Source organism: Barbus barbus (genome assembly GCF_936440315.1).
Source record: "Barbus barbus genome assembly, chromosome: 40".
Taxonomy (NCBI): domain Eukaryota; kingdom Metazoa; phylum Chordata; class Actinopteri; order Cypriniformes; family Cyprinidae; genus Barbus; species Barbus barbus.
Window position 1 is genome coordinate 24,724,082 of NC_136718.1, and position 19,387 is coordinate 24,743,468.

The following is a 19,387-nucleotide window of genomic DNA, read 5'->3' on the forward strand; positions in this document are numbered from 1 at the left end:
TTTTGTTGTAAATATGTGACAATCATCTTTAATTTCATATAAAATACAAAAATCATAGCTGATTCACATTATGCACAGATTATATCTCTAATAGATTTAACACAGATCCTTTTGGTATGACACGATTTAGAAAGTTGCTTTAGACTACTTAAATTAATATGAATTTATTCTGTATTTTATTCCATTTTATTAAACGTTTATTAAAGCTTTAATGTTACAGCAAATGCTTTATGTGTAAAAATAGTAACACCAAGCTTTGTTACAAATCAATGCAAAATATAATATATATATATAAATTACAAATTAGTGCACGGATTTGAATACATATATAAAAGCATATATGAGATGCCGATGTCAAGAAAATAACTGGGTATATAAACAATAACATGCAAACTTTCTGTTGAATGTAAATGATGTTATTAAACTCCGCCCACCGCTAGCGTTATGCACAGAGGAGCTACAAGATGGCGCAGGCAATATTTGAGGTTCTGGAAGGTATTAATTCACTTTATTTAACATCCTCCAGCATATGCACGAGCTGTAATGTATTATTTTATGTTTACAGTGAGAATGCATGCGCGCTCGAGACGAAGAAACACATTTTACACAGTTGTTTCGCTTCGTGTAAATATCAGTGTGTCAGAATACTAAAATAATATATTTTTAAATATATAAATAACATTAGCGCAGGATTGCTGTCAATTTGATTCATTCGCTTGAATGTACCTGAGAAGAGATTGATGTAGAGGAGGGAGGAAGAGCGATTGGAATAACAGCCTCGTGCTGGGGATCATGGCGGAGGGAGAGAGACACATCCCTGGAAAAGCCACAAAACAGCATTACATCTAAAACATGTTTTTATTGCGCTATAACACACCGACAATCTCATGCTAAAGTAGGAGTTATCTGGTAGAAGTTGTTACATTTGTGTCCACATTTGACTGTTTTTGTGTTACAGATGTTCTCCTTCCCTGAAGTAATATATGATCAAAAGAAATGGTCATAAACATACATTTTCATTAGACAATCGTACATATGTTCTTAAATATATGGGTTTGGAATATTATTTGAGCTAGAATAATTATAAGTTAATAATAATTGTATATAATATGCCTATGTGCAAAGAAAGGACAAGAGATATATATATATATATAAATAAACACCCATGCTTGTATATATTAAAGAAAAATGTTGTTTATATATTAAATATATTTATATATAATATAAATGATATGAATATATTTTCAAAATATAGACTGTATATGTGTGTGTTTATATAGTACACACAGATATGTAAATAAAAACGTTTATTTTGTATCCGATTAATCGTTTGACAGCACTAATATATATATAATATTTGCATATACAGTACTCAACATTTGATGTGGATCAAAAGCTTTAATCAAAGTTGTCCTAAAACCCAAACAATATCTGTTCTTGTCTTAGGACTGTATTATATGAGTAAAAATGATTATTAATACTGCTGTATATTGATGCTTAATTAACAGTATTGTAATGCATTTTGAGCTGGTGTAATTGTCAAATAGTGATTGGTTGGTTTGTTGAATAATTGATGGATTAATTGATTGATTAAGCCACGTTTGTCCCGTTGAAGGCATGGACAATCAGACGGTGCTCAATGTCCAGTCACTGTTGGACGGTCAGGGCGGTGTTTTGGATCCAGGATCACAGAATGTCTCAGGAACGAACATCCAGCCAATGGGTGAGACTTATTCATGCATTTATATGATTAAATATTCCAGTTTAACCTAATACATAATCAATATTCCAGTTTAACCTAATACATAATCAATATTCCAGTTTAACCTAATACATAATCAATATTCCAGTTTAACCTAATACATAATCAATATTCCAGTTTAACCTAATACATAATCTGTCTGTTAAAGGTAAGTCTCCATTTGTATATTTCACCTATATACTGTAATAATTTTTATGCATATTTTGAATTAGCTTTATTTATTTTTTACTTTATTTTTATTCATTTTAGTTTAGTTTAAATTTGTCATGTGATTTTGTCATTTTTATTAGTTTTTTTAAATATATATTTCTATTTAGCTTTAATTTATTTTCATTTTAGTTTTAGTCATTTTATTATTTCAACTTAATTTTTTCTTTATTTCAGCTTTATTTTAGTTACCTAAAATGATTATTAATAGTTTTATTTATTGTTAACAATAACAGCACTTTTGTATGCAGCTTTGTATGTGCATAGTAATTTTAAAAAAGTAAAAAATATATATATTTTCAGTTTTCATTTTAATTTTGGTTTGAATTTGAGTCATTTTGTTATGTGCTTTCATTTGTTGTCGTGTTTTTTAGCTGTAATTATTTTTATTTTAGTTTTAGTCATTTTAGTATTTCAGTTATCTGCAAAGCAACATTCATAATTTTAATTTTAATTTGTTTTTCATCTGATATTTCTATTTTATTTCAGCCTTATTTTTAAATTACCTAAAATTATTAGTAATAGTTTTAATTAACAATAACAACTCTGCTTTTTATATGCATAGTAATGTTTTTTTAATATTTAAAAATATATATATATATTATTATATTTTCAGCGTTGATTTTAATTTTTGTTTAAGGTTTAGTAATTTGGTGATTTTGTCATTTTTAATAATTTTGGCTTTTATAGCTATTTCTATTTAGCTGTAATTTGTTCTCTTTTATTCCGTTTTTGTTTTTAAGTTTGTTTTCATCTAATATTTGTATTTTATTTCAGCTTTATTTCAATTGCCTAAAATGATTAATAATAGTTGTACTTAACAATAAGAACACTGATTTCTATTTACCTTGTAATGATGCATTTGTAAATGCTTCTTCTTTCAGTTATTTGTTTTAACACTTTCATGTCACATTATATCCGCAGACGATGATGATGTCTTTGTGTGTGGGAAATGTAAGAAGCAGTTCAACTCTTTGCCGGCGTTCATGACTCACAAGCGTGAACAGTGTCAGTCCAATACGCCGTCACTGGCCACCGTCTCTCTGGCCTCCAACAACGCCTACACCTCCGTCCCGTCCATCAGCGCCGGACCACAGCTGCCCACTAACAGACAGGTACAGCACACCTGCTGGAAAACACCCTGAGACCATATTACTAATATTGTTTTTATGTTTATAATCCTCAAGGTGTCAACGTACATCACCGTGCCACAGTCGCCGCTCACACACACACTTGTCCAGGGTAACGTGTTGGTCAGCGATGAGGTTCTGATGTCGGCCATATCAGCGTTCAGCTCTCTGGACCAGCCGATGGCAGCCATGCAGGGATCCGCACAGGTAAACACTGAATAGTACTTAAACGAATAGTTCAGACAAAACTAGCCTCACCCTCAGGCTATCCAAGATGTAGATGAGTTTGTTTCTTCATGAGATTTGGAGAAATGCAGCATTGCATCACTTGCTTATCAATGGAAGTGAATGGGTGCCGTCAGAATGAGAGCTGATAAAAACATCTCAATAATCCACAAAACTCCAGTTTATTAACTCCATTAACATTTTAGGAAGTGAAAAGCTGTGTGTTTGTTAGAAACAAATCCATCATTAAAGAATTCTAACTTCAAACCATTGCTTCGGGCTAAAATATGAGTCCATAATCCATAATAATGCTTCCTCCTTTGCTTTCTCCTGTTGTCTCTCACATCAAAATCCAGCCACATATTTGTTTAGAGCTGTTTGGGCTTTTAAACGCTGCTTAATCTGTGCAGATTTCTCTTCTGATTCAGACCACTTTTTCACTGGAGGAAGCGTTATTAAAGACTCGTATTTTAGCTGAGAGTAACAATTTAAAGTTACAGTGCTTTAATGATGGATTTTTTTCTTATTAATAAACAGCTTTTATCTTCTCAAGATGTTAACTGATGGACTGGAGTGGTGTGGATTATTGTGATGTTTTTATCAAATGTTTGGACTCTCATTCTGGCGGCACCCATTCACTTCCATTGGTGAGCAAGTGATGCAATGCTACATTTCTACAAATCTGATGAAGAAACAAACTCATCTACATCTTGGCTGGCCCTACATTTCACTGCTGGTTATACTCTGTATAATTGTGTATGTGACAAATAAAAAAAAAATCTTGAATCTTGAGGGTGAGGACATTTCCAGCAAATTTTCAGTTTTGGATGAACTGTTCTTTTAAGGATTAGAAATAAATTGGTCTTTTCTGACACTGCTTGTGTTTTTCAGAGTAATCTCAGCATGCACGCGGGAACCTCGTACCTCCAGCACCATCAGCAACCTCCACAGCCCCTCCCCCCAACACAGGCCACGCCCCTGTCCTCACAGGTGCCCTCCAGCCACAGTAATTCAGTGGTGCAGGTGTACAGCACGCTGCCCCCTATGGCCGGAGGAGGGACTACAGAAGTGCCTACACTGGGGCTTCAGTCGTTTCAGTCCATTCAGGTACAGCACTGTTCATTAATTCACACGATCACATGTAATGCTTATATTTCACCAGTATTAAACTCTCAAATACACTTAATATCTAACTACATGGTACATATTTGACAGAGATGGTAAATACTAACATCTAAACACAATGTAATGGACTTTCATGTTACAATAGAAAATTATACTATTATAGTAATTAAAATCTTGAATTTGTTTTATTTTTATATTTTCAGTATTTTAAGGTTTAGCATTGTTTTAGTCGGCAAAGTTATTTTAGTATTATTTATATACTATAATAGTATTAATATTTTTATAAAATATTAATATTTTCAGTTCTCTCTTTTTATTTTATTTTTTAATTATTTTGCTGTGTTTGTGTTTCTTAGTAGGCAATGTTATTTTAGTATTATTTATAACTATTGTAATATTTATTTATAATTTGAATTTTATATTTATATTTGTTGTCATTTTAATTTTAATTTTCTTTAAGTTTAAGTAATTTGATGTGCTTGTTATTTTTATTAGTTTTAGTTTTTAATATATACATTTTTAATTTTACTTGAATTTATTTTATTTCAATTACTAATTTTAGTACTTTAACATAACATTTTTATTTCGGTTTGTTGCCAGGAAAACATTTCTAGTTTACATTCAAGTATTTTTAATTTTTAATTTTTCATGTAATACTTGTATTTAATTTGATCTGAGATCTGTTTTAATTAATAAAAACAATTGTAATAGTTTCAGTTTTAGTTAACAATAACGTCACTGTTAGTAGTTGTTGTTTTTATTTCTATTAAGCTTTCTTTTTACTTTTGGTAATTTAATGCTTGAACATTTATTGAAACATTTGTAGGTTTTTAAAGTTTTTCCATCTAATATGTATATTTTATTTTATTTCAGTTACCGTTTTTTTTTTTTTTTATAATACTGGTGGTAATAACATTAGCTGGGCAAAATGCATGCAAGTTTCCCCACTAAAGGACTTTGTCAACAGTTTTTTAAAAGGTGCTATTTATTATAAATAAGAATTCATTATTATTAAATCAAGGCCTTTTCTGATTAAATAAATATGCATGCCTATTCTAAATTTCCTGACGCAGGTTTGGTTGTTTAATGAACGTTTAATCACCTGATGTGTCCATGTTTGGCAGGTGCCCAGTCAGTGTGTGGAGGGCCAGGTGTTCAGCGCCGCTCCGGTTTACAGCCCAGGAAAACAGACCAACAAAAACAAGACCTGCACCATCAGCACAAACCTCTCCGAGCTGGGCGAATATGACAAGGTTATCATCCCTAAGAGAGCCAGAACCTCCAAGAAAACACAGGATGGTAGTTCACACTGTCTATACATCATCTGCTTAAATGTACAATATGTATTTTAGTACTTCTTTTCAAAGTTTGGGGTTAGTAAGATTTTTTTTTTTTTTAGTAGTATTTTTACTCAGCAAGGATGCATTAAATTGGTCAAATGTAGCACCACAACTGTTTTCAATATTGATAATAATCAGAAATATTTCCTGAGCAGCAAATCAGTATATTAGATTGATTTCTGAAGGATCATGTGACACTGAAGACTAGAGTAATGATGCTGAAAATACAGCTTTATTCATAGAAATAAATTATATTTTAACATATTACAATAGAAAACAGTTTTTTTAAATTCTAAAAATACTTCAGTTTTACTGTTTTTACTTTATTTTTAACAAATAAATGCAGCCTTGGTGAGCAGAAGAGGCTTTTCTCAAAAACATTAAAAAATCTTACTGACTCTAAACTTTTAAACAGTATTGCATATAAAGTGACAATTACAAGAATAGCCAGTGAAGGAAATGTAATCTTGATCCAGTTTTGTTTTGCTTAAAAAACTCTTATTTTATTCCAGCAGGGCAAACTAAAGGAAAAGCCCAGAAGCTCAAGTGCAATTACTGTGAAAAAGTGTTTACCAAGAACTTTGACCTCCAGCAGCATATTAGAAGGTAAAACAGATGATTTATATATGAGATTTTATTTTTTTTGGTCAGGGGTTCTTAAAATTTAAACAAATTGTTTTGATGCAAAATAAGAAATGTGAAAACCCATGCACAAACATGTATAAGAGCATAAACATGGCATCTAAAACTTTGTCCAACATTTAAATACACAGTCACACGGGTGAAAAGCCCTTTCAGTGTATCGTGTGCGGCCGTGCCTTCGCTCAGAAGTCCAACGTGAAGAAACACATGCAGACGCACAAGGTCTGGCCCGCTGGAGTTCACAGCACCGCCTCCAGGATGCCCATCACCGTACGCGTACTTCCTCTTAATAGTGACCAAAACTCACAACAGACGGAGGAAGAAGAACAAGAGCAAGGTGAGACAGCATGAGGAACAGTTCACCCAAAAATTAAATTTGCTGAACATTTACTCACTCTCAGGCCATCCAAGATGAGTTTGTTTCTTCATCAGATTTGAGAAATGTAGCATTGCATCACTTGCTCACCAATGAATGTGAATGGGTGCCGTTAGAATGCGAGTCCAAACAGCTGATAAAAACATCACAGTAATCCACACCACTCCAGTCCATCAGTTAACATCTTGAGAAGACAAAAAGCTGAAACAAATCCATCATTAAGGCCTTTTAACTGTTGCTTCCAGCTAAAATACGAGTCCTCTATTGATAATATTAATATAATAGTGAAATAGTCATCTCGTCTGAATCGGGGGAGAAATCTGCACGGATCAAAAACCGTTTACAAGCCAAAACAGTCCAAAGCAGCTCTAAACAAATATGTGGGTGGATTTGATGTGAGAGACACATCTTTCACTGGAGTAAGTGTTATTATGGATTATTGACTCATATTTTAGCCAGAAGCAACAATTTAAGGTTAAAACACTCTGATGATGGATTTGTTTCTCAAAAACACACAGCTTTTCTCTTCAAAAGTCGTTAACTGATGTACTGGAGTGATGTTGATTACTTGTGGATTATTAGATGTTTGGACTCTCATTCTGACGGCACCCATTCACATCCATTGCTTAGACAGTGATGGAAAGATGAATTTCTCCAAATATCTTCCTGTGATGAAACAAATTTATCTATGTTTTTGATGGACTGAAAGTAAGAATATTTTTGGGAGAGCTATTATTTTAATCCTGGTGATTTTTCATTAGATTATATATCTAATATACCAACCTAAAGAGCATTTGTCTAACTTCGTCTCCAGCCATTGAGGAGCAGGACGCTGAGGTCCAGGAGACACAGGGTTCGGCGGAGGGGAAACAGAGCAGTGGGATGAACCAGAACAAGCAGATCATCCTCATCGACAGCTCGTATCAGTGCCAGTTCTGCTCGGCCAGATTCAGCACCTACTTCCAGTTGAAGTCTCACATGACACAGCACAAGAACGAACAGGTACCGCACACACAAACATTTACAGAGTCTAACTATATAATTAAATAATTATATAAAGCAGCATACGGATATATTCTCTGAAAACAAGTTATTTTATTAGTTTTTTAGTTTTGCTTCTCAGGTAAATTTCTCATGTCCTATAGAATAACATACACTACTGTTTAAAAGTTTGGGTTCAGTAAGATTTGTTGTTTAAAAAAAATAAAAATAAATGAATACTTTTATTCAGCAAGGACACATTACAGTGATCAAAAGTGACAGTAAAGACATTTGTAATGTTACAAAAGATTTCCATTTCAAATAAATGCTGTTCTTTTGAACTTTCAAAAAATCCTGAAAAATGAAATTTCAAAAATGTCAGCATGTTAACTTTTGATTTTAATAATGTATTATTAAATGTTGAAATTAACATTAACTAAGATTATTACAAAAAATGATTACATTTAGAAGTATTTTTCATTGTTCATGTTAACAACCTTATTATTTACTGTTTATATTGTTACCAATATTTTTCTGAAAATGAGACAAGAATGCTTGCTAAAATAAAAAAAATAGCATCTTGTGTTTCAGATTTCCACAACCTCAAACATTAGATAAAAATGAAGTAAAGTTGGCCTCTCTCAGTGCGTGATGGTCAATCGTGACTAACCCTGTGAAGTTCCTGTCAGGTGTACCGCTGTGTGGTGAAGAGCTGCTCTCAGACGTTTCAGAAGCTGGATCAGTTTCTGGAGCACATCCACACACACCAGGAGCAGCTGACGTACCGCTGTCACCAGTGCAGTAAAGTCTTCCCATCGCTCTTCGAGCTCGGCCTTCACCAGTATACACACAGCTTCTGTCCACAGCAGAACCAGCGCAAAGAAACCAGCTACTACAGGTCACACACACACACAAAACCACTGATAAACTACTACAGGTCACTCACACACACAAAACCACTGATAAACTACTACAGGTCACTCACACACACACACACACACACACAGCTACTGACAAACTGCTATAGGTCACACACACACACACACACACACACACACACACACACACACACACACACACACACACACAACCATAGACAAACTAGTACAGGTCACACACACACACACAACCACAGACAAACTAGTACAGGTCACTCACACACACACACACACACACACACACACAGCTACTGACAAACTGCTATAGGTCACACACACACACACACACACACACAACCACAGACAAACTAGTACAGGTCACACACACACACACACACACACACACACACAACCACAGACAAACTAGTACAGGTCATACTCACACACACACACACACACACACACACACAACCACAGACAAACTAGTACAGGTCACACACACACAAAACCACTGATAAACTACTAAAGGTCTCAAACACACACACACACACACACACACACACAACCACAGACAAACTAGTACAGGTCACACTCACACACACACACACACAACCACAGACAAACTAGTACAGGTCACACACACACAAAACCACTGATAAACTACTAAAGGTCTCAAACACACACACACACACACACACAAAACCACTGACAAACTACTAAAGGTCTCAAACACACACACACACACACAAAACCACTGATAAACTACTAAAGGTCTCAAACACACACACACACACAAAACCACTGACAAACTACTACAGGTCTCTCTTTGACACACACACACAATGACAAACTACTACAGGTTACACACACAACCAATGACACACTACTTCAGGTCACACACACACACAACCACTGACCAGCTACTACAGGTCACACACACTACTGCAGGTCACAGAGATGAGACTAAGAGGTGCAGATCTGAATGTGTTGTTGTTGTTTTTGTGTTCAGATGTATGAAGTGTCAGAGTAAATATTCCACGCAGGAAGCTCTAGAACAACATCTACTGAATGCCACACACAACTACCCCTGTCCTCACTGCCCAAAGGTCAGACATATTTCAGTATTATTTATATGATATTATAGTATTTTTTTAAAATTTTGAATTAGCTTTTATTTTTATATTTTTGGTTTTTAATTTTAGTTTCAATTTTACCAATTTTGTTATGTGCTTCCTGACATTCATATTGCAAATTCAGTTTAATTAGCTATTTTAGTACTTCAGCTTATACTTATTTCAGCTGTATTTCAAATAATCTGTATGATTTTTAATCGTTTTTAACGTTGCTTTTGTCATTTTCAGTCATGCTCATTACCGAACGCAATACCTTGAATTAGCTTTTCTTTTTAGTTTTTATAGTAATTTACTTTTCAATTTTAGTAATTATGTGCTTTTGTCATTTTTAGTAGTACTTGTTTTTTCTATTTAGCTTTATTTTCATTTAAATTCATTGTCAAGGCAACATTTCTACAGTAGTTTTCATTTCAGTCTTTTTCATCTAATTCTCACATTTTATTTATTTATTTTATGTCAGCATTATTTCAGCTAATTATTTTTAATAGTTTTAGTATTCATTTAGTAAATATTAGTATTTTGAATTAGCTCTTTTTTCAGATTTTCATTATAATTGAACTTTTAGTATTTGTGTTATGGGCTTTTGTCATTGCTATTAGATTTAGTTCTAGTTTAGGAATTAAAATTCCTCATCTTAAATTTATTATTAATTATATAACTTATTAAAAAATATAATTTATTTTATTATATTTCAGCTTTATTTTTTGAATTAGATTTTTTTTATTAAATGGCATAGCACACTGCAGACAGCAACACAGGAGTCAGTTTCTGAATGTTTCTGTTCGAAGAAACAAATAGAAGAATCAAGAATCAAATGAAACCCAGACGTCAGCAGTGAATGTGCTTGTGTCCGTCAGGTGTTTCCGTGTGAGAGGTATTTCCGCAGGCATCTCTCCACTCACGGCATCGGCAGCAAATTCAAATGTCAGATCTGTAAAAAGCTCTTCAAAACCGAGCACTACCTCAAACTACACACAAAGATCCACTCAGGTACTGCGCTTCATGTCCTCTACTCCTAAATACAGTTTTAGTGTTATATAGAGTTTATGAAGCATCTTCAAAGATTTAAGTCTGTTTTTTTTTAGTGCTGGACAATGATTAATCGCAATTAATCGCATCCAAAATAAAAATAAAAAATGTTATATAATATACAGTATGTGTGTACTGTGTATATTTATTATGTATATATAAAGACACACACATACAGTATTGTGTATATTTATATTCATATAATTTATATTATAAATAAATTTTGTTAATATTTAATATATTAACATAACATATTTTTCTTAAATACAGTGGGGCAAATAAGTATTTGATACACTGCTGATTTTTCTAATTTTCCCACTTACAAAGAATGGAGAGATCTGTAATTTTCACGTAGGTACACCTCAACTGTGAGAGACAGAGGCCGTTTCTCAATATGCGTACTTGTCTGTACTTGTGTTCTTGTGGACTTGTGAAACGTCATCAGTCGCTGCCGAAGTACTGTTCCAATTCAAAGTTCACATCTAGCCAAGTCCAGTTCAAATCCCCGGATGTGTTCATGATCCGCCCCTTTTACCGAGGATGCATCGAGAGGTGACTTGTGCGGACTTGATACGGGCCATAACCCAGAATTCAGTTCGTCCTCCCGTCCTCGAGAGTTCGTTCTTCTGAGTCGAACTTGGCAAGTCCAAACTCGAAAGGACGGAAGTCCAGACTCTGCGAACTTGGTATTGAGAAACGGCCAGAGTATAAAGAAGCCCTCCTATCCTCCACTCATTACCTGTATTAACTGCACCTGTTTGAACTCGTTACCTGTATAAAAGACACCTGTTCACTCAATCAATCAGACTCCAACCTCTCCACTATGGGCAAGACCAAAGAGCTGTCTAAGGACACTAGGGACACAATTGTAGACCTGCACAAGGCTGGGATGGGCTACAGGACAATAGGCAAACAGCTTGGTGAGAAGGCAACTACTGTTGGCGCAATTATTAGAAAATGGAAGAAATTCAAGATGACTGTCAATCTCCCTCGGACTGGGGCTCCATGCAAGATCTCGCCTCGTGGAGTATCAATGATCCTGAGAAAGGTGAGGGATCAGCCTAGAACTACACGGGAGGACCTGGTCAATGACCTGAAGAGAGCTGGGACCACAGTCTCAACGGTTACCATTAGTAACACACTACACCGTCATGGATTAAAATCCTGCAGCACGCGCAAGGTCCCCCTGCTCAAGCCAGCACATGTACAGGCCCGTCTGAAGTTTGCCAAAGACCATCTGGATGATCTAGGTGAGGCATGGGAGAAGGTCATGTGGTCAGATGAGACCAAAATATAACTTTTCGCCGTGTTTGGAGGAAGAAGGATGAGTAAAATCCCAAGAACACCATCCCAGCCGTGAAGCATGGGGGTGGAAACATCATGCTTTGGGGGTGCTTTTCTGCAAAGGGGACAGGGCGACTGCACCGTATTGAGGGGAGAATGGATGGGGCCATGTATCGCAAGATTTTGGGCAACAACCTCCTTCCCTCAGTAAGAGCGTTGAAGATGGGTCGTGGCTGGGTCTTCCAGCATGACAATGACCCCAAACACACAGCAAGGGCAACTAAGGAGTGGCTCCGTAAGAAGCATTTCAAGGTCCTGGAGTGGCCTAGCCAGTCTCCAGACCTGAACCCAATAGAAAATCTATGGAGGGAACTGAAACTTTGTTTCCAGCGACAGCCCCAAAACCTGAGAGATCTGGAGAAGACCTGTATGGAGGAGTGGGCCAAAATCCCTGCTGCAGTGTGTGCAAACCTGCTTAAGAACTACAGGAAACGTCTGACCTCTGCAATTGTAAACTGTCTGACCTAATTGTAATTGCAATAAAATGGAAATGAATTATTCAAAAATCATACAATGTGATTTTCTGGATTCTTTCAGTGATTCTGTCTCTCACAGTTGAGGTGTAGCTACGATGAAAATGACAGATCTCTCCATTCTTTGTAAGTGGGAAAACTTGAAAAATCGGCTGTGTATCAAATACTTATTTGCCCCACTGTATATGCATAATAAATATACACAGTACATACACGTTATGTACACACAAACTTATTTTGGATGCGATTAATCATTGCCCAGTACTTTTTTTTTTTTTCTTCAAAAAAACAATTAAGTGAACTGAATTTCTTTTGTGTCTGATATATGTGACCCTGGACCACAAAACCAGTCTTAAGTGTACATTTTTTTGAAACTGAGAATTATACATAGTCTGAAAGCTGAATAAATCAGCTTTCCATTGATGTATGGTTTGTTAGGATCGGACAATATTTGGCCGATATACAACTATTTGAAAATCTGGAATCTGAGGGTGCAAAAAAATCGAAATATTGAGAAAATCTCCTTTAAAGTTGTTCAAATGAAGTTCTTAGCAATGCATATTACTGATAAAAAATTAAGTTTACATATATTTACGGTAGGAAGTTTACTAAATATCTTCATGGAACGTGATCTTTACTTAATATCTTCATGATTTTTGGCATAAAAGAGAAATTTTGACCCATACAATATATTTTGGGCTATTGCTACAAATATACCCCAGTGACTTAAGACTGCTTTTGTGCTCCAGGGCCACATATTACTGTGTACTATTTTGTTGTTTTGCAGGAGAGAAGCCATATAAATGCTCCGTCTGTGAGGCCACATTCAACAGGAAGGACAAAGTGAAGAGACACATGCTGATCCACGAACCCTTCAAGAAGTACAAGTGTCCCTTCAGGTGAGTGAGGCATGAGATGAGCAGAGACGCATCGGTGTGATGTGAATGTGTTTGCTGATTTCTGTGCTTTCTGTGGCAGGACTCATGTGGGCTGCACCAAAGAGTTCAACAGACCCGACAAACTCAAAGCTCATATTCTCTCGCATTCAGGTGAGGATGATGATGATGAAGTCTGTACTTCAGTTGTTCGTCTAATGTTCGTATTTCATTTCAGCTTTATTTCAATTAACAAGACTGATTTTCATAGTTTGCTTTAGTATTATTCATTTATTAGTAGTATATTATAGTTTTAGTTTAATCATTTTAGTTTATGTTTTAGTAATTTTGTGTTAGTGTTTGTTTTTAATTTCTAATTAGCTTTATTTAGTTTTATAAAATTTTGGTTCTAGTTTTAGTAATGTTAGTTCTTCAGCTTAAAATTATTTTCTAATTATCATTACAAATTGTCAAGTTTTGTGTTAAATTTTTCATGTAATTTTTATTCTATTTTAACTTTATTTTATATTAATTTTAACCTGAATGGATTTAGCTTTACCTAACAGTATATTGTAGAATAGTGGACCAATTTATATACTAATATTCATATTTTATTTCATTTCAGCATTATAGCTAAAATAGTTTTTAATAGTTTGTCAATGTTATTTTAGAATTATTGAGACACTAATGGCTTTTATGAATATTTAGAATTTTTATATTTTGCATTTTCTTTTTAATTTTAGTAAATTTGTTGTGTTTTTATCATTTCTATTAGTCTTTTTTAATAATTCTATATTTTATTAAGTTTTATTTCAGCTTTTGTTGTTACTTTACTACATCAAGTTAAATTTAATAAATATGTAAAAGTTCACAAACCTCTTTTTAAGCATATATACAGTGTGTGTACTGTGTATATTTATCATGTGTGTATATATATATATATATATATATATATATATATATATATATAAATACACACATATGCAGGTATATATTTAAGAAAAATGTTATGTTTATATATATTAAATATAATTATAAAATAAATATATACATGTAAATACATATAAATATTTTCTAAACATATACTGTATGTGTGTGTCTTTATATATACATATTAAATATATACAGTACACCCACACATATATTATGTTCACAAAAACTTTTATTTTGGATGTGATTAATTGCGATAAATCATTGCCTACCACTAATATAAATATTCTAAATTATAATTTTATTTATTATTAGAAATCTTTCTATTCAATTCTATTAGTTGCTGCTGTTCATACTGTATATATAACCCTACATTGCACTCCTATTTATATTCTGTACATACTCTGCTTAATACTGTAGGTATTACATACTGTAAGTTATAGCTTCACTTACTCTGATCTTATCTGTATATAAAACACTATATTCTTGCACTTCTGGTTAGATGCTAACTGCATTTCATTAGCTTATTTATAATCAGGAGACAACAAACCTTAATAGCTTGGTGATAAGCAAAACTTGTTTTTATGGACACTGTTAATGCAAAACAAGGCCAAAATGCTCTTATAAATGTGTTTTCTTTCGTGGTGTAAGTATAGTCTCTTTGTGTCTCCTGCAGGTATAAAGCCGTATAAGTGTCAGTTCTGTCAGAAGTCGTTCAGTCGTCGCGCTCACATGCTGGAGCATCAGCGCTCGCACACCGACAACTACCGCTTCCGCTGCGCCGCCTGCAACAAGGGCTTCACCCGCCAGAAGTACTACAGAGATCACAAGTGTCCGCTGGCGGGGGCCGCGCAGGGTGCAGACGGGACGCCGGGACGGGACAACAGTGGCCAGGGTGAAAACACACACACGTTTAAGGCATAGATTGCCCAAAAATGAAAATCTGCTGTCAGTTTACTCACCTTCAGGCCATCCAAGATGACATTTTTTTTCTTCAGAAGAACAGTAAAGAAGATTTTAATCTGAATCCTTCGTGAATCAAATGCAAGTCAGTGGCTGCCAGCTCTTTGAGAGTGAAAAAAATTTGACATAATTTACAACAGTATTATTTGTAATCCAGACCCTCAGACTCTGATTCTTTCAATGAACTGATTCAGTTCACTAGTTTGTTTACTTAATCACACAATGATGTCAAATATACACAATTATTTTATTAAAGCACCAAATAATGATACGAAACATGGATGTTTTATGCATATAAAGTGAATAAACTAGTCTTCATCAGCTCACCTTTTTATATAAACCATGAGAAACCATAAAAACGTTAATTTGGCGCTTCATTCAATTGTTTAGTTCACAGCGGTTCATCAGTCTTGGGTTCGAGTCGAACTGTTTCCTCTGGAAAGGAGGAGCACTGAATCAGTTCATTCATCACAGGATCAGATACGCTGGTATTTCAGCTCATTTGGAGTCGGAGTGACTGTTGAATGACCAAAAGCGAGTTTTGATTAATAACTGCGCTGCTCGAGCTGTGAACGGAGCTGTGAATCAGTCCAATATAGTGAAATGATTCAGCTAGTTCACCAAAAAGAACCACTTTTTAACCAAGATTCACTCCGGACAGTTTGACTGAGGCTCTGGATTACAGGTAATAATGTTGTAAATAATGTTCAGTTTCTTACACAGACCAATCGTTTCGCTTCATAAGACCTCAGTATCAGTGTTGGGGAAAGTTACTTTTAAAAGCCATGCGTTACAATATTGTGTCACTCCCTAAAAAAGTAACTAATTGCGTTACTTATTTACTTTTTATGGAAAGTAATGCATTAATAAAATGGGATTAAATGCATAAAAGATATGTTATTTAATACATTTATTGCAGGTTTGCATTGCGCCGTTTTCATTCATTTTGAGGAATACTGAATCTGGTTTTGTACATGTGCGATGAGTAAATGCATGTTGACTACAGTAAAATCATGTTCACACACAACTCTCGATTTCTCTCAACATGGCAACACAAGAGCTGTCAGTCAATGAATGGGAAAACAAAGTAACTGGAGTTACTTATTTGAAAAAGTAACTCGGATATTTTATTGTACATTAAAAAGTAATGCGTTACTTTATTAGTTACTTAAAGAAAAAAGTAATCTGATTACATAATTTGTAATGTGTTACCCCCAACACTGCTCAATATATCGCCATGTGTTCATTTTGTGTTGGCTGTATATGCTTTTTTGACTCTCAAAATAACGGTAACCATTGACTTGCATTTTATGAGTCATCAAGGACCACAGTTTCAGCTAAAAATCACCTTTACTGTTCTGCTAAAGAACACAAGTCACCTACATCTTGGATGGTCTGGGGACGAGTTAATTAACAGCAGATATCTATATCTCCAACTAGTGGAACTGACTGGTCATTACAACCTCAACAAATCAGCATGTTTTGTTATTTCCACAGACACAGGGGACGGATCTCCTGCTGCGGAGCCTGACGAACATGGAGAAACCGAAGAGGAGGGCGAGGATAATGATGGCCATACGCAGCAGGATGAAGAACGTGAGCAGATGAGAGAAGAGGAAGAGAGGTGCGAGACGAGACTGGATCACATGCAGGAAGACGACGGCGCTGTTAGACTGCTGTCTGAACCCATGTGCTTCCAGACGGGCGACTGATCTACACGCTGCTTGTACATTTTCCAAACTTGCATCACGTTGTTTACAAATCACATCGGCTTTCATAGCCATCTTTAAAAGCAAAAATTGTTTTCTATCATTAAGGGTTCAGATCCCTGTTGCTGATTTTTAATATTCGTTTTATATTAAAACATTATTGTAAGCTGATTTCTTTTTTCTCATATTTTTTTCTCAGACTATAACCTAGTCGATACAGTTTTAAATAAACACTGAATTTCTACACATTTGCATTACGGTTATTGAGTCTTGTTTTATTGCTTGTCCATAAATCATGCAATGAGATGTGGGACAAAAATGTTGCAAAGCAGTGTTGTTATTTTTAATCATTTTCTGTAAAAGTAAAATAAGACAAAATATAAGTATTAGATGAGAAACTTTACCTTAAATGTACTCTATATTAGTTAGTTGCCAAAGCAACATTCTAACTGTAAACTAAAATGACTAAAACAAAAACTGAAATAAAACTAAAGCTAAAAAGACATTTAAAAAATTATAATTTGGAAAATAAAACTTATTAATAATAATAATAATAAACTATTACAAATAATTTTCAGTAAAAATCAAAATAATAGATGCAAAACTTCACCTTAAACACACTAGAATATCATTATATGCTTAAACATTAAGATTTGTACTCATAGAAATTACTAAAGTAGTAAAACATGTTCATTAGAAGGGGTGCCAATACTTTTGACAATATAGTGTATTTTACTTATGTTAGTTGCCAAAGCAACATTTCTAAAATGACTTAAATTACTAAAAATTACTAACTAAAACTTAAATTAAAAATAAAGCTAAAAATAAATTTTACAAAAAAGTAAAACTATTACAAATAATTTTAGGTCAAAATAAAAAAAAAATATAAGATGAAAAACCTAAAATTTTGTTATTGTTTTTCAGTTGACAAAGCAACATTTCTAATTTTATATTTCTATGTTTAAGTACTAAACTTACTAAAACTGAAATAAAAATAAAGGCTAAAAAGAAATATTTTTTAAATAATAACATTGTTATTGTTTTATTTCTGTTAGTTGCTCAGTCATTTCTAATTGTAGTTTTGTTCATGTTTTTTTTAATCCATGTTTTGTGAGGTTTTATACCATAAGCATTGTTTTTAAGATGGCGTATCAAGTTAAAAGCACTACTTTTGCCACACTTAATGCCAATGCTCATTGTTTTTCATTACAAACAGCATGAAGGTACAAAAAAATGCAAGACATTTTCCCATAGAATTATTTATTCAACTGCTGAACATTTTTTCACATTTGACTATACATACAAATCAACGCTAGTAAATAAACTCTGAAACGACCGTGAAAGCGGCCACTTCCACTTTAATACTAAAATTATCGTATTAATCTGAAGACAGAGGAAAGTATTCACACCATGTACAGGATTCAGTTCATATACAGAGTCAAAGTGGTTTGGTTTACATGGATCAGTCAGAAAGAAAAAAAAAAAGTCAAAATGAGAGCCGTATCACATAAATTCTCATTCAAACTGGGTAAATTGGATAAAAATTGCTGTTTAAATAAATATTTGATGTTGATTTATTTTCTGAAAATCTAAAAGATCCTCCCTGACACCCTAAAACAGTCATCCATACGAGGCTTGATAATATTACCCACAATGCAATGCGCTGAACCACAGATGTTCGCTTTATAGCAGGGCTTTGGGCTCCTCCAGTGGTTTAGACAAGATTCACTTCAAATAATTCATGAAACATGAAATAAACTATGATCTGAACAGCCCAAGAGCTTCCAGAATACTTAAAAAGCTGCAGTTAAAGCAGCCACTCTATAGAACTAGAGCGGTACCTGTGATAAATACTGCAAGCTCACAAATTTAGGCCCAAATAAACTCACATTATCGCTTTAGGGATTCAAGGCCAGCGCCGCGACTGAAAACCACACAATTTCAGTTCATTTCAGAGAAATCATTTAGTAATGTGAATCTGTGCTGGAGAACCAGAGCGTGAAATCAGAAACACCGGAGACCAAGAACGTCCTGAAATCACGCAAATTTTAATTTGCATCATTTTAGAAATGTCCAAGCCATGTTTCACCTCAAAATTCATATTATATATATGTATATATATTAAAATATATATAAAAAAAAAAAAAAATTATATTGTCTTAATATATTATATATTTTGAAATGGTTTTTCAATGTTCTTTGTATGTATACATATGTGTATATATATTTTGTTATATATATATATATAACAAAATATACTGAGCA

At 34.0% G+C, this 19,387-nt stretch overlaps 1 protein-coding gene across 1 annotated transcript; it reads left to right on the plus strand.

The window, feature by feature from the left end:
* Positions 1-428: 428 nt before the first annotated feature.
* On the plus strand, positions 429-17,384 carry znf341 (zinc finger protein 341). Its single transcript, XM_079401613.1, has 16 exons — positions 429-495; positions 1,616-1,723; positions 2,894-3,084; positions 3,157-3,306; positions 4,216-4,431; positions 5,574-5,748; positions 6,302-6,395; positions 6,563-6,768; positions 7,622-7,809; positions 8,478-8,686; positions 9,676-9,772; positions 10,657-10,789; positions 13,433-13,544; positions 13,624-13,694; positions 15,127-15,345; positions 16,911-17,384. The coding sequence occupies exons 1-16, from the start codon at positions 465-467 to the stop codon at positions 17,123-17,125; spliced, it is 2,415 nt and encodes an 804-aa protein (XP_079257739.1). The 5' UTR covers positions 429-464; the 3' UTR covers positions 17,126-17,384.
* Positions 17,385-19,387: the final 2,003 nt, after the last annotated feature.

What these genes read in the sequence shown, in the direction of transcription:
- znf341 (XM_079401613.1), top strand. Translation starts at nt 465, where the DNA reads ATGGCGCAGGCAATATTTGAGGTTCTGGAAG. An exon ending in AACGAACATCCAGCCAATGG is followed by an intron (nt 1,724 to 2,893) that starts GTGAGACTTATT and finishes TTATATCCGCAG; the next exon opens with ACGATGATGATGTCTTTGTG. An exon ending in AAAGAAACCAGCTACTACAG is followed by an intron (nt 8,687 to 9,675) that starts GTCACACACACA and finishes TTTTGTGTTCAG; the next exon opens with ATGTATGAAGTGTCAGAGTA.